Source organism: Mesoplodon densirostris, chromosome 18 (genome assembly GCF_025265405.1).
Source record: "Mesoplodon densirostris isolate mMesDen1 chromosome 18, mMesDen1 primary haplotype, whole genome shotgun sequence".
In the NCBI taxonomy this organism is placed as follows: Eukaryota; Metazoa; Chordata; class Mammalia; order Artiodactyla; family Ziphiidae; genus Mesoplodon; species Mesoplodon densirostris.
Window position 1 is genome coordinate 37,493,308 of NC_082678.1, and position 14,954 is coordinate 37,508,261.

At 42.9% G+C, this 14,954-nt stretch overlaps 1 protein-coding gene across 4 annotated transcripts in view; it reads left to right on the top strand.

Annotated features, from left to right (window-relative positions):
- PIGL (phosphatidylinositol glycan anchor biosynthesis class L) overlaps window positions 1-14,901 on the top strand; it is a 63,442-nt gene extending 48,541 nt beyond the window's left edge. Inside the window, exons 6-7 of one of the 4 annotated variants that reach the window (XM_060082982.1) lie at window positions 488-621; window positions 14,382-14,901. In XM_060082982.1, the coding sequence (XP_059938965.1) occupies window positions 488-621; window positions 14,382-14,402 (155 nt within the window). In that variant the 3' untranslated portion in view covers window positions 14,403-14,901. Of the gene's footprint in view, window positions 1-487; window positions 622-2,986; window positions 14,197-14,381 lie in introns of those variants that run through there. The other 3 variants (XM_060082979.1, XM_060082981.1, XM_060082980.1) reach the window with 3 other exon arrangements.
- The last annotated feature ends 53 nt before the right edge of the window (window positions 14,902-14,954 follow it).

Sequence of the window (14,954 nt, forward strand, 5' to 3'; positions counted from 1 at the left end):
AGCCCTGGGGATGCAATGATGGCCTTTCTGGCTGGTGGTGCCACGGGGGCTTCGGAACACGACTCTAGTGTGTTTGATCCTTGTATCAACCCTGGGAAACAGGCTGGTCCCACATTCATGACCAACACCATCATACAGATGGGGAAACTGAGGCTCACAGAGGTGAAAGGACTTCCCCAAGCCCGTCAGTTCTTTAGTGACGAGCAGGAGCCAGGTCTCTGGCCTCCCAGGACAGAAATCCTATCTGCATCCCCTCTCCCTGGGCCTCGATCCCAGCCTCTAGCAGCCGACCCTTCCCTGCTGGGGGCACAGAGCAGGTAGAGGGCGGCTGTCAGGTGTTCTGGGGCCCTTTCACCCTTCTTATCTGTGAGAATGATGGGCAAAGAGCAGCTCTGGTGACACTGCCCTGCCCTGAGCCCAGAGGGAGGGGTGAGTACTCAGGAAGATCTGCCCAAAGCAGCAAGTCTCCCCTCTGCCCACCCCCCAGGGTGCTTGGTGCTCACGCTCCAGTCTGTGAACCTGCTGCGCAAGTACCTCTCGCTGCTGGACCTGCCCTGCTCCCTGCTGCTTGCCCGCGACGCCCTCTTCGTGCTCAGCCGCCGAGAGGTGGCCCAGGCCCAGGTGAGGACCGCCCCGTCACCCCTGTGCTCCCCCCGAGGTCTGCGCCCCATCCCTGGCTCTTCAAAGCCCCTCACCGAGGCCTTCCCCAGCGGCCCTGTCCCCAGAGCTGGCCCGCAGCCAGACCCTGGGAGCCGCAGACCAGGGACGTGCACATTTTCTTCTGATTATAGAAATAATATGTTCTGGAAAAAAAGCAAATAACAATACAGGCTCAGTGTAGAAAATCTGGAAATACAGAAAAGAAGAAACCCCACTGCCTGCAAGCCCACCCCTCGGGGTGGTCACTCTTGACAGTATATACACCCTCCATAATGAGTATTCATGCACAGGCATTTAGAGCGGGGGACACACAGCCTGCTTATTTGAAACCTGCTTTAGCAACATCATGACCATTTTCCCCAGGGTTATTAGGTGTTCACATTGTAACGTCTGCCTGTGTTCCATGGCATGGGCGCACCATGAAATAGGTCACACACCCCTTAGGGCTGGACATTCCGATTTACCGGTTTTTCCCTGCTACACGTGGACCAGTGCTCCCAGCTTGAGCCAAGAGGAACTCAGACCTGCCAGAACTCAGACCAGCCCCAAGAGCCACTGGGGCTGACCACGGGTTGCCGGCTGAGGAGTCAGGCCCAGCGAGGCCCTCCTGGTGAAAACTCTTGGTGGTCGGTGGGGCAGGTGGTCTGAGAAGGCTGCTGAGGAGTTCTAGCCTTGACCCTTTCCATTTCTGCTATCCAAGGGGAAAGGTTCAAAGGCTAGAACCCATGTTGAGCCATTAAATGAAATAGGTGTGTAAATGGCTGTCAGTCCCTGGGAAGCAACAGTAGTAAATATCAGAAGTCTTCTCAGAAGTTGTATTTACCTTTTGAAGTTCTTGATACGTTAAGTAGACACAAGCGGGTTGCAGAGCAATATATCAATAAATCTATACTTTCTCTGACCCACTAATTTTTATTTCCAGAATTTTATCCTAAAGAAATAAAGTTGTGTCCAGAGACTGATGTACAAGAATGTTCACTAGTATAATTTATGAGGCCAAAAAAGGAGCTAATATTTAGCAGGTGAATGATATGGTACTATATAATCAGAAAAATCATAGTTTTGAAACGCATGTAGTGAAAATGTTCCAAAAGTAGGGAGGAAATAGAAACAATTTTGATATTTTGCGGTATTCCTTTGAAAATTCTGAACAAAAAGTAATAGGAAGAAAAGCTTGTAAAAAACCAAACTGGCCATAAATATATAATTACTGTAAGCACCCATCTTATTGAGTGGGTGCTGCAGCCACTGAAAGATGAGGGAATCTATAAAATTGGCCACCTGGGCAGCAGGATGTGGGCAGCCCCTGTGACTCGGAATCTCTCACAAGTAGACAAGTGTTCCTACCTTCCCTCAATGTTGTTCTAAAATGAACATTTTATTCTCACTATGGTCTTCAAAACTGAAACACTATTCTGTGAGTTCACATATCCATTTTGTTTCTGAAAGTCATTTTTATTTAAAAATTTTAGTTGTATTTCCTGTTGAAACCATGCTATGTAATATTTTGCCTGAATATGGTGATAGTTCTCTTTATCAGCTTAAAACTTGCAGTCATCACAGGGGTGTTTACATCTCTAAAGCCACAGATGTTCCAATAGTGAATATAAAATGAGTTTTTTACGTAAAGGTTTGCAATGATATTAGCTTAGATTATAAGCATTAATTATGGTACTTAGAGAAAAACAGGAAGCATTTATATAGGTTACATCTAGTTAAATCAGTTGTTATGATCTATTCTGTTTAAAGACTGAGCTACACTAGATCTGAATGACAGGATAACATTTCCCCCCACTGTATGGCAAGGAGAGCCAGTACATACGGGTACTATTCCTTTTCTTCTTCTTCTAAGAGTGACTGTAATTACCCAGCTTGGCTAATCCATAGGAGTCTGGGCACAAAACAGCCCTATATGAGTTATATATGCAGGGTCGTCGAGCCAAGGGATTAAGAATGTAGGCTCCACAATCAACCAGATGGCTCTGTGTTCAATCTCAGCTTTACTACCTACTTGCTATTTGAGACTGATGAATCAGTTTCCTCATCTGTTAAAAGAAAAAAAAAGCAATAATAATAGTCCTTTACTCACAGGGTCGTTCAACTGAGACAGTGCTCGGCTGCATCAGCATCCTCTGCTGTTATCACATCGGGTATCAGGAGACGGGAGGGGGAGACCAATCCAGAGGGGTTCAAAGGGCATAGCAGAAGCCAGATCAGGCCATAGCTTGCAGTATGTGGGTGGGAGGAGGCCCGAAGGAGGGGAAGCAGAGTGACAACAACAAACCGCAGGCGCCAGCACTCAGGACTGGTCCTCTGATTCTTCCAGAGAGCCATGTCCTGCCACCGCAGCCAGATGCTCTGGTTCCGCCACCTCTATGTGCTCTTCTCCCGGTACATGAGAATCAACTCTCTGCACTTCCTCTGAGCCGGGAAGGGCTCTCACACCCAAGGAACAGAGAGAAAAATGGCCAGGGAGCCCAGGGTGTGTCTGGAGCGGCTCATCTCCCTGAGCCAAGGAGATCCCAGCATAAGACTGCGTCCCGGGCCCCTCTCCTCCAAGCTGCTCGGCCTCTAAGAAAAGGGAGGCCCTGCAGGCCAATGGGCTGTCCAGACTTGAGCTTCTTCCTCTGGGGAACAAAACCACAACCACCGGAACACACACCACCCGAGGAAAACAGCCACCCTGCTAGCTTCTCAAGCTCTTGTGCAAGACAGTTTACATAATGCCACAATGGATATCAACCCCCTAACACAGACACGCAATTGTCGTAAATGAATGTAAAGTGCTCTGAAATCCCTTCTTAATGCAATGTATTTTTACGTTGTTTCCAAAGCAGGCTCATCAGACGTAAACACACACAAAAGAATGGTCTAGGGCTTCCTTGGTGGTGCAGTGGTTAGGAATTTGCCTGCCAATGCAGGGGACGCGGGTTCGAGCCCTGGTCCGGGAAGATCCCACATGCCGCGGAACAACTAAGTCCGTGCGCCACACCTACTGAGCCTGCGCTCTGGATCCCAGGCATCTAGAGCCCGTGCTCCGCAACAAGAGAAGCCACCGCAATGAGAAGCCCGTGCACCACAGCAAAAAGTAGCCCCCGCTCGCCTCAACTAGAGGAAAGCCCAGTGCAGCAACAAAGACCCAAAGCAGACAAATTAATTAAATTTAAAAAAAAGAATGGTCTATACTGAATTAGTTCAACCATAATTCCTTGGATTTATCTTTGTGGCCTACATATCAGATTTGAATCTAGGGAAGACATGTCCGTTTAACGGCATACAATCAAATATCTCACTATCAGTCTTTTGGGAGAAGCAGGAAATAGGCAGAGAGATCTGGAGCTGAACACTCAAGAACCTATGTCCTAAAATGGTGCTACAAACAAAAGGGCAGCAAGGGGTCTGGCTTGGAAGCTATTCCGAGTCCAGCTGGTGGTCCAGGAAGTGACCCAAAGAGGGGAAGCTCCAATTCAGAAAGAGAGAAGACAAACGTGCCGTTACTGGGAACAGAATGGATAGGACAGCCACAAAAATGGAAGAGACTGAGAAAACTATAGGAGATGCTATGCACAGTCCAGGGCAACAAAACTGAAAATCGAAAGGAAATGGATGACTTTCGAGTACATGTTGGACCACCGCCAGACCCTACCGTAATGTCACAGATAGGGTCCAAACACTTCAATCCCATAAAATGCAGCGTTGCATCACTGCAAGATGAACGACAACAAGTTTTTTTTAATCTTCCAAGGACTCAGCATCAAGCTTGTGCACCCAAGACCTGAAGGAGGTCAGCGTTCCTGGGCAGGTGGCTGTCCTGCTTTCTTTGCCGAGTCTAGGAGTGAGGGAGGGACACCTGTGCAGCAAGATGCTCAGGACCAAATGCATGGCAGCAGGGGGAGAGGCAGAGGAGCCAGGCTCTGCAAGGGGCTGGACCCCCCAATGGACTGAGGCTGGCGTGGTGGCTGTCTCCGTCCACTGGAGAGCTGCACACTGCTCCTTTTGTTGAGCCCTTGCAAAGTAAAAAACGCTCTCCTAAAACTGAGAGAGTCCCATGTGGGGGGTCGCCTCCAAACCCCCTTCCACACCCACCCCCCCCAGTACAGCTTTGACCACCCACATCTGAGAATAGGAACTAGGGAACAAGAAGTGGATTATATCCAGTGGTGGGCACCTTATTAATGGGACTTTACATGACTACAATTGACTTAAAAAGTGAAAGGGAATAGACCCAATAACCACAGAAGAAATTAGAAAGGTAATTATAACAGATTTTTTAAAGATTCCTAGTCTACATGGTTTTACAGCTATCTAAAAATAATTCCAATATTATTTAGAGCATAAAATAGAAAAGTAGTCCAATTCACAGACAAGATAACAAAACATGAAATAGCACCAAAAAGCACCCTGACAATTTTACTTGTGAATATAGATGCAACAATGTAAAAGAAAATATTAGCAAACTGAATCCAGCAGTGCATCAGAAGAATTACTACTCCATGACCAAGTAGGGTATTATTCCAGAATGTAAGAATGGTTCCACTTTGGGAAATCCATCAACATAATTCATTACATCAACAAATTAAGAAGAAAAACCATATTCTTCTATGCATAGGTGCCGAAAGATAACAAAATTCAGTCACTATTTCTAATAACAACTTTCAAGAAAAATAGGAAAAAAGAATACAATGTAAATATAATAAAGACTATTTACCGAAATCTAGCACCTAAAACCAAGTGGACAAGGTAGAAAGGTAAGCTGCCATCATCATGACTATCAAGGTTGTCCTGAAGGGTGAAGCTGATGAAGTAGGACAGAACAACAAAATAAGTGATATAAGTATTGGCAGAGACAGCTATGTTTAGAAACCCAAGAGACGTCCATAAAACCTACTCAAATAAATGAGGGAATCTGGTAAGGCAGCTGGATAATAGGTATCTTTACAAAAATCAACAGACTGTCTTTAATTGGCAATAATGTGACAGAAATGAAAATGGGGGGAAAAATTCCATTCTCATCAACTTCAAGAACTATAAAATACCTAGGAATAAGCTCAACATAAAAGATATAAGATCTGTCTAAATTTTATAATCACTATTAAAATTCCAGCTATCGGGCTTCCCTGGTGGCGCAGTGGTTGAGAGTCCGCCTGCCGATGCAGGGGACACGGGTTCGTGCCCCGATCCCGGAAGATCCCACATGCCGCGGAGCGGCTGGGCCCGCGAGCCATGGCCGCGGAGCCTGTGTGTCCGGAGCCTGTGCTCCGCAACGGGAGAGGCCACAGCAGTGAGAGGCCCGCGTACAGCAAAAAAAAAAAAAAAAAAAAAAAAAATTCCAGCTATCTTTTTTGCAGAAACTGACAAATTGATCCTAAAACAATATGGAATTGCAAGAGACTCGGAAGCCAAAACAATCTTAAAAAAAAGAACAAAGTTGTAAGACTCACAGGTCCCAATTTTAAAGACTACTACAAAGACCTAAATGTAAGACCTAAAACTATAGAACTCTTAGAAGAAAACACAAATGTTAATCTTTGTGACTTTGGATTAGGCAACAGTTTCTTAAATATGGTACCAACAGCACAAGCAACAAAAGAAAAAATAGAAACCTTTGTACATCAAAGGACACTATCAAGAAAGTGAAATGGAGGCTTCCCTGGTGGCACAGGGGTTAAGAGTCCGTCTGCCAATGCAGGGGACACGGGTTTGAGCTCTGGTCCGGGAAGATCCCACGTGCCGCGGAGCAACTAAGCCTGTGCGCCACAACTACTGAGCCAGGGCTCTAGAGAGCCTGTGAGGCACAACTACTGAGCCTGTGCACCTAGAGCCTGAGCTCCACAACAAGAGAAGACACCGCAATGAGAAGCCTGCTCACAGCAACAAAGAGTAGCCCCTACTCACTGCAACTAGAGAAAGCCCACACACAGCAATGAAGACCCAACACAGCCAAAAATAAATAAATAAAATAAATTAATTTTTTTTAAAAAAAGTGAAATGGGAAGAAGTATTGGCAAATCAAATATCTGATAAGGACCTAGTATCCAGAATATATAAACAACTCAACAACAAAAAGACAACCTAATTAAAAGATGGGCAAAAGACCTGAATATACATTTATCCAAGATTTTCAAATGGCCAACGAGCACAAGAACATTATTAGTCATTAGGAAATGCCTATCAAAACCACAATGAGGGGACTTCCCTGTTGGTCCAGTGGTACAGAATCTGCCTTCCAATGCAGGGGACACGGGTTTGATCCCTGGTTGGGGAACTAAGATCCCACACGTGGCGGGGCAACTAAGCCTGCGTGCCACAACTAGAGAAGAGAAAAGCCTCAAGTCACAAATAGAGAGAAGCCCGTGTGCCACAATGAAAGATCCCATGAGCCACAACTAAGACCCGGCACAGCCAAAAAAACAAAAACAAAACAAAACAAAAAAACGCAATGAGATCCTACTTCACACCCAGTAGAAAGGCAGTGATTAAAACAAACTAACACAGACGATAACAAGTGTTGGTGAGCATATGGAGAAATGGAACCCTCGAACATTACTGGTGAGAATGTAAAACGGTGCAGCTGCTGTGGAGAACAGCTTCACTCTTCTTCAGTAACTTATTAAAGATTTACCATCAGACCCAGCAATTCCAATCCTAGGTATACACCCAAGAAAACTGAAAACATGTCCGTACAAAAACTTGTGCGCAAGTGTTCATAGCAGCATTATTCATAACAGCCCAAAAGTGGAAACAACCCAAATGTCCATCAACTGATGAAAAGATAAATATGGCATTTTGTGTATTATTCAGCCATAAAAAGAAATGAAGTGTTGACACATGCTATAGCGAGGATGAACTTGGAAAAACATTATGCTCAGTAAAATAAGCTAGGCACAAAAGGCCACCTACTGTACAAATCCACTTATCTAAAATGTCCAGAACAGGCAAATCCACAGAGACAGAAAGTAGATTGGTGTTTTCCAGGGGGTGGGGAAAAGGAGTGATTGCTGAGGAGTGTGGGGATTCTTTGGGGGATGTGCAGTGTTCTGTATTTGGCAGTGGTGAAGGCTGGACAGCCTTGTGAATATACAAAAATCGCTGAATTCTACGCATTAAAAGGGTAAATTTTATGGTGCATGAATTATATCTCAGTTCAAGAAATAATACTGCATTAAAATGTTCTAGCTTACTCTAAGGATACACACATGATAAAGCAGGCATTGCTCCTGAACCTGGTGATACTCACCTTACCTGCTAGCCTAGTAAATACCACAGAGTACAAATCTTATTTGTACTTTAACCCAGTTTTAGTGCTTACTGCTTTTATTTTAAATATAGTTTTTAAAAGTTAAAAAAAATTTAATGCAGGACATAAATCAAGACCTGAATAAATGGAGAACTGTACCATGTTCCCTGATAGATTTAATATAAAATCCTTCCAAAGTTAATAAATAAGCTGAATAGCACCAAATATATATAGTATATACAAGTTCCAATTTATAAATTTATATATTTACATGTTATATTCATCAATTCCCATTCTTACAAAGTTAACATGTAAATTTAATGTAGTTGCAGTCAGAAGCTCAAGAGATTATCTCTGGACTTGGATAAAATTATTTTTGAGATATATTAGAAGAGGAGATGTCCAAGAATAGCCAAAATATAAATATTAAAAATAATGCAGATATGGGACCTGCCTTTCTATACATTAAAACTTATAAACCCCAGAAACAGATCCAAATTATGTGAGAACTACTGTACAGTAAAGGGGGCATTTTAACTCGGTGGAGAAACATTTAATAAATTGTTTCAGGATGGCTGGTCAGGCATTTGTAAGAAAACAAAGACTCCATACTTTATACCAACTACAAAAATACATTGTACATGAATTACAGATTTATACATAAAAATCAAAACAATTAAAATATTGTTTAAGAAACTTGGGAGACTCTAAATGCATATATACCTTGGAATGGGGCAGCCCTTACAAAGCCAGGCTGGAAACTCATAAAAGGAGTAAAGGAAAAAAACAGATATTTCACAAGTTTCTGAAATTAACAGGTATCACAGATGTGTTAATAGCCCAAATATATAAAGATTGATAAGAAAATATCCCAAAAGAAAAATGGATTAAGGATGGAAAATTCATGAAAGAGGAAATCTAAATGGCCATTAAACAGGAAAAACAATTCAACCTCAGTAGTGGCTACAAATTAAGGCAAAGATGAAAATCTATTTTTCACTGAAGGTGGTGATTGGATTAAAGTAGGAGTTTTCCAGGGAAGAAAATGAAGAAGGCAGAGGACATGAATAGGTCTGCCCCCTCTCTCCCTCTCGTTCTCTCTCTCTCTCTCTCTCTCACACACACAAACACACACACACGAAATAAATGTGAAAAAAATCCCACTACTAACTAAAGGAACACAAATTATATGAAAATGCCATTTTCACTTATCTAATTTGCAAAGATGTCTATCAATAGTAACGCCCAGTGTTCTATAGGTGAGGGAATGGACACATATATGCTACTGGGGCAAACAGAAGATGGTGGAATCTTCTGGAAATCAGTACGTCAGAAATCTTTAAAATGTACATATCCCTGGACTCCACGTGCACTTATCCTTGGGAAGTAGATACTTGTACAAAGATGCACAGACAGTTGTTTGATATGTAGCACTGATCAGAGGGAAAACAGAAGCAAGCGGCTACAGCAATGATCTCCCGACTTCTGAGTTTTCAATCATGTATATAATCTAAGTGCACATTATAAAACATACAGAAAAAAAAATTTAAAGGATAAACAGGAGTTCTAACATTTTCTTCCCACCCATAATGGACCACCTCGAGCACTTCCTGGAGGGAGCACACCTTACGCTGGAGACCACCCGATCAGCCCTATCATGTAAAGTCAGTGAATCCTGAGAAAAGCGAGCCAGTCAAACTGTGTGGAGAGACAGACAGAACAGGACATTTATGCTCTTGGACCCACAAGAGGTCGGGCAGCAGAAACATGATTCTGGTCTGATCAGAGTGTTAAGGTCTTGGTCAAGTTTGAATCCTACAGGTACCCCTGCCAGGGGCTCCCATCCCTCATGGACAGCATTACCAGGAAAATCTGTATGAAGTGTAGTCAACGTCAGTAATTAAAAGCTGGATAACACGTGGTCTGATCCAGTGCCCCTGGGGGGAAGGTCTTGAGGAGTTTGGGAGCGGTAAGGTCTTCAAGGGAAAGGATCCCAGTGATCTACAGGGTTCATCACAGTCTATGAGCGCGGATTTGCTGAGGGTCGTTCCTCCTACCGACCTAGGTCTACTCCGTATGGATGATCACGGTGGCAGCCTTGCTGCCTGAAAGGAAATCACCAGGAACAGCAGAAACGTGCCCTCCCGGAAGCCGTCTGCCAGCCTGGGCCCTGAGCAGCGGCTGTGTCCCAGCACCAAGGCTGCTCTGCCCGCCCGAGGGGAGCAACAGAGGGCGAGCTAGGGGTCCACAGACCGTCCCCGAGCACCTCCTCAGTCACAAAAGCAGCACTGGTCCGTGACCCGGGCCTTAAAGGGGTGAGGGTTGATTTCAAGAAAGAAAGAATCCTGGGGGAATCCCAGCGCTTGGATTTCCACCCACCACAGCTAGTTGAACTTGTCTTTTGGAAGTTCCTGCCATGTTTAGAACTGTTGCCTTCCTTTATGAATTCAGAGGATGTACAACAAAGCTGTAACACAGATGCCCTCAGATTCCTCCACGGGGCACGTGTGGGACTGTCACGTGAGAGGCAGCTTCCTGGCCGCGACAAAAAGGAAAGCGACAGGTGCCAGGCTGCTACCGACAGCATCTAATGTTCCAAGGCACAGTCTTAGCCAGAGCTCCTCCTGGCCAGCATCACACTCTTGCCTTCTCTGAGCCCCAAGCATGTGGGAAAATACCAACGTCTAAGATGACAGACAGCTCAGGAGGCTGAAGCCAGGAGTCTCCAGCTGGGGGCCCGCCCGGTGACCTCACTGCCGAGGGGTGCTTTCAGGAGGCTGGCTTAGAAAGACACCAGAAACTCAACAAGTAGCCAGATAAAATGTAACATACCAAAGACAACAGCATTCCTCTCCACCAGCAATAACCAACTGCAAAGTGGAGAAGAGATCCCGTTCACAAGGATGGCCAAAAACCATAAGACATCCAGGAATAAACCTAACACAGAATGCGCTGTCTACACGGCTGCCACATGGAGAATAGCAGGAAGCTTGACAGAGGAGCAGAGAGGAACAAAACCAACTGGTGAGATACCGCACTTTCCCAGAGGATAAAACTGAGTATTATAGAGTATTATAAATCCCCTCCCCCCCACAATTAATTTATAAACTCAGCACGCTCTCAATCAATATCCAAACAGGATTTTATATGGCACTCGATACACTAATTCTAAAATTCATCTGGAAGACAAAATAATCAAAAAAGAATAATGAGGAAGATTTATTCTATCAGGTTTTTTAAAGCACATCATTAAACTTTAGGGATTTAAAATGCTTTGGTGGGCTTCCCTGGTGGCGCAGTGGTTGAGAGCCTGCCTGCTAATGCAGGGGACACGGGTTCGAGCCCTGGTCTGGGAAGATCCCACATGCTGCGGAGGAACTGGGCCCGTGAGCCACAACTGCTGAGCCTGCACGTCTGGAGCCTGTGCTCCGCAACAAGAGAGGCCGAGATGGTGAGAGGCCCGCACACTGCGATGAGGAGTGGCCCCCGCTCGCCGCAACTAGAGAAAGCCCTCGCACAGAAACAAAGACCCAACACAGCCAAAAATAAATAAACTTAATTTTTTAAAAAAATGCTTTGGTAACTGTGGGACTATAGAAAAATAAAATTTTAAAAAATGTAGTGTCCAGAAACAACCTCATCTAGAACATGCATTTTAAATCAGTAAGGAATGGATGGATTAGTCAGTTGAAGGGTCAATGCAGTGGTTATCCATTTTGAGGGTGGGGAGCTGAACCCCAATCTCATACCACAGACAAAAATAAAAAATGAAAACCACTCAGAAAAAAAAAAATCAAGATTAAAGAGCTATATGTTAAAACAAAACCAAAAAGGCACCAAAAGACTATGAGAGCAGTAGAAGAAAATCTAGTTTATAAGCTCAATAGGAAGGTATTCCCAAACAAGATATAAATCACAAAAGCCAGGTAACAGAAAAGTCAGAATGCCATAAAGGAAAAAAAAAAAAAAAAAAAAAACCTAAAACCCTAATAAACAGAGAACAGTGAAAAACTGTAAAAGAATATTTGCAAAATTCATCACAGGATTTATATCCTGAACATACAAAGCACCAAAAATTAATTTTAAATACAGTATCTGAAACACATTATTTACTAATATTTTTTAACATGTGGATGGAAAAAAAAATAGCCCCCCCCCCCAAAAATGGGCAAAGGACGTGATCAAGGAACTTACAGGACAGGAAATAAAAATGGGTCCAAAAACATAAAAGATGCTCAAACTCATGGTAATCAGGAAAATGGAAACATAAAGAAATGAAACTGTTTCACCCAACAGATTGGTCACAATTAAAAAGACCAATAACATCAGGTGTTGGTGAGGGCACTGCTATTTACAGGGTTGATGGACCTTTTAGGGGCTGGTATATACTTTCTGAGGGAAACTGAGCATTTTTAATGTTTAAAATATGCATATCTTCAACCTAGCAATTCATCTTCTATAGCCTCAAATAATACACATGTACAAAGAGGCCTGTAAAAGGATGCTCACTGCCAACACTGATTGTAAAGCAGAAACTGTAAACCCTAATTTCCATTAAAAAAAAAAAGTTAAATAGACTAGACCCATACTCTGCAAATCTATGTAATAGCCAATAATGAGGATTTGTATGTTGACATGAGATCAAGATGTTACCAAACAAAAATGCAAGTTGCAGAACAAAACGTACAGAATGCCATTTATGTTTTTAAAGAGACACAAAGGACTTCCCTGGTGGTGCAGTGGTAAAGAATCCACCTGCCCAAGAACACACAGTGGAGAAAAGACACCCTCTTCAATAAGTGGTGCTGGGAAAACCGGACAGCTACATGTAAAAGAATGAAATTAGAACACTCCCTAACACCATACACAAAAATACACCCAAAATGGATTAAAGACCTAAATATAAGGCCAGACACTATCAAACTCTTAGAGAAAAACATAGGCAGAACACTCTATGACATAAATCACAGCAAGATCCTTTTTGACCCACCTCCTAGAGAAACAGAAATAAAGACAAAAATAAACACATGGGACCTAATGAAACTTAAAAGCTTTTGCACAGCAAAGCTGTGCAAAACAAGGTGAAAAGACAACCCTCAGAATGGGAGAAAATATGTGCAAAAGAAGCAACGGACAAAGGATTAATCTCCAAAATGTACAAGCAGTTCATGCAGCTCAATAACAAAAAAACAAACAACCCAATCCAAAAATGGGCAGAAGACCTAAATAGACATTTCTCCAAAGAAGACAAACAGATGGCCAAGAAGCACATGAAAAGCTGCTCAGCATCACTAATTATTAGAGAAATGCAAATCAAAACTACAATGAGATATCACCTCACACCAGTTAGAATGGGCATCCTCAGAAAATCTACAAACAACAAATGCTGGAGAGGGTGCGGAGAAAAGGGAACCCTCTTGCACTGCTGGTGGGAATGTAAATTGATACAGCCACTATGGAGAACAGTATGGAATTTCCTTAAAAAACTAAAAATAGAACTACCATATGATCCAGCAATCCCACTACTGGGCATATACCCAGAGAAAACCATAATTCAAAAAGACACATGCGGGCTTCCCTGGTGGCGCAGTGGTTAAGAGTCCGCCTGCCGATGCAGGGGACACGGGTTCGTGCCCCAGTCTGGGAAGATCCCACATGCCGCGGAGTGGCTAGGCCCGTGAGCCGCGGCGACTGGGCCTGCGCGTCCGGAGCCTGTGCTCCGCAACGGGAGAGGCCACAACAGTGAGAGGCCTGTGTACCGCAAAAAAAAAAAAAAGACACATGCACCCCAATGTTCACTGCAGCACTATTTACAATAGCCAGGTCATGGAAGCAACCTAAATGCCCATCAACAAACGAATGGATAAAGAAGTTGTGGTACATATATACAATGGAATATTACTCAGCCATAAAAAGGAACGAAATTGAGTCATTTGTTGAGACGTGGATGGATCTAGAGACTGTCATACAGAGTGAAGTAAGTCAGGAAGAGAAAAACAAATATCGTATGTTAACACATGTATGTGAAACCTAGAAAAACGGTACAGATGAGCCGGTTTGCAGGGGAGAAGTTGAGACACAGATGTAGAAAACAAATGTATGGACACCAAAGGGGGAAAACCGCGGTGGGGTGGGGATGGTGGTGTGCTGAATTGGGCGATTGGGACTGACATGTATACACTGATGTGTATAAAGTTGATGACTAATAAGAACCTGCAGTATAAACAAACAAACAAACAGAAACAACTAATACTAAACTTTCTTTGGGTTATTTGTATGGAAATATGTTAATATAAATGTTTCAGCCATTACATGAAATTTCTAAAAATTTATATGTTCTGGTATAATGTTATAAGTCATAATTCTAGTTATTACTTTAAAATGTATATCTCAGAAATAACTAAATTTCCTTGTCAATTGCATTATTGTGAGCTTTCATCAAATCTTTAACCGTGGTCATTTTTAAGTCTTTTGTCATTTACAGACAGTTCTGGGTGTACTCTGATGCTTTTGCAAATATGTTCCTAAAAAACGGTTTCATCTTCAAGGAATTCATGGAAAAGACTCTGACAAGTACAGGTTTCTGGCAAGTGACTATACTGCTGAACTGAATGAATAAGCATTTTCAGAACTCTAATGGAAAACTGATGAATTCATAAAAGTGCTAACAAAAGATCAAGATTAAAAAAAATTAATTACATGGGACTGAGTGAACTGATGAGGATGATTATAATTTTTGTGACTTTCTGTTTGAATAAAAAAAAAATCCCTCAAGGACTCAGAGGCAAAAAATATACAAATCAATTTTCACTGCAAAGTAAAGGAGCTGTTACAGTGGAGGATTACTGGACTGAATGTCAATATTACAACACAGTATGACTGTGTTTCGTATTTGGTAATTGCAATCATTGTTGCTTTTGTTGTGGTCATCCATTTACAATGCTTGGTGTCAGTTTGTTTATCTCTTGTAAAAATAAAATACAGTGTCTGTGTGTGAAAAAAAAAAAAAAGAGTCATGTACCACAATGTTCATTGCAGCTCTATTTACAATAGCCAG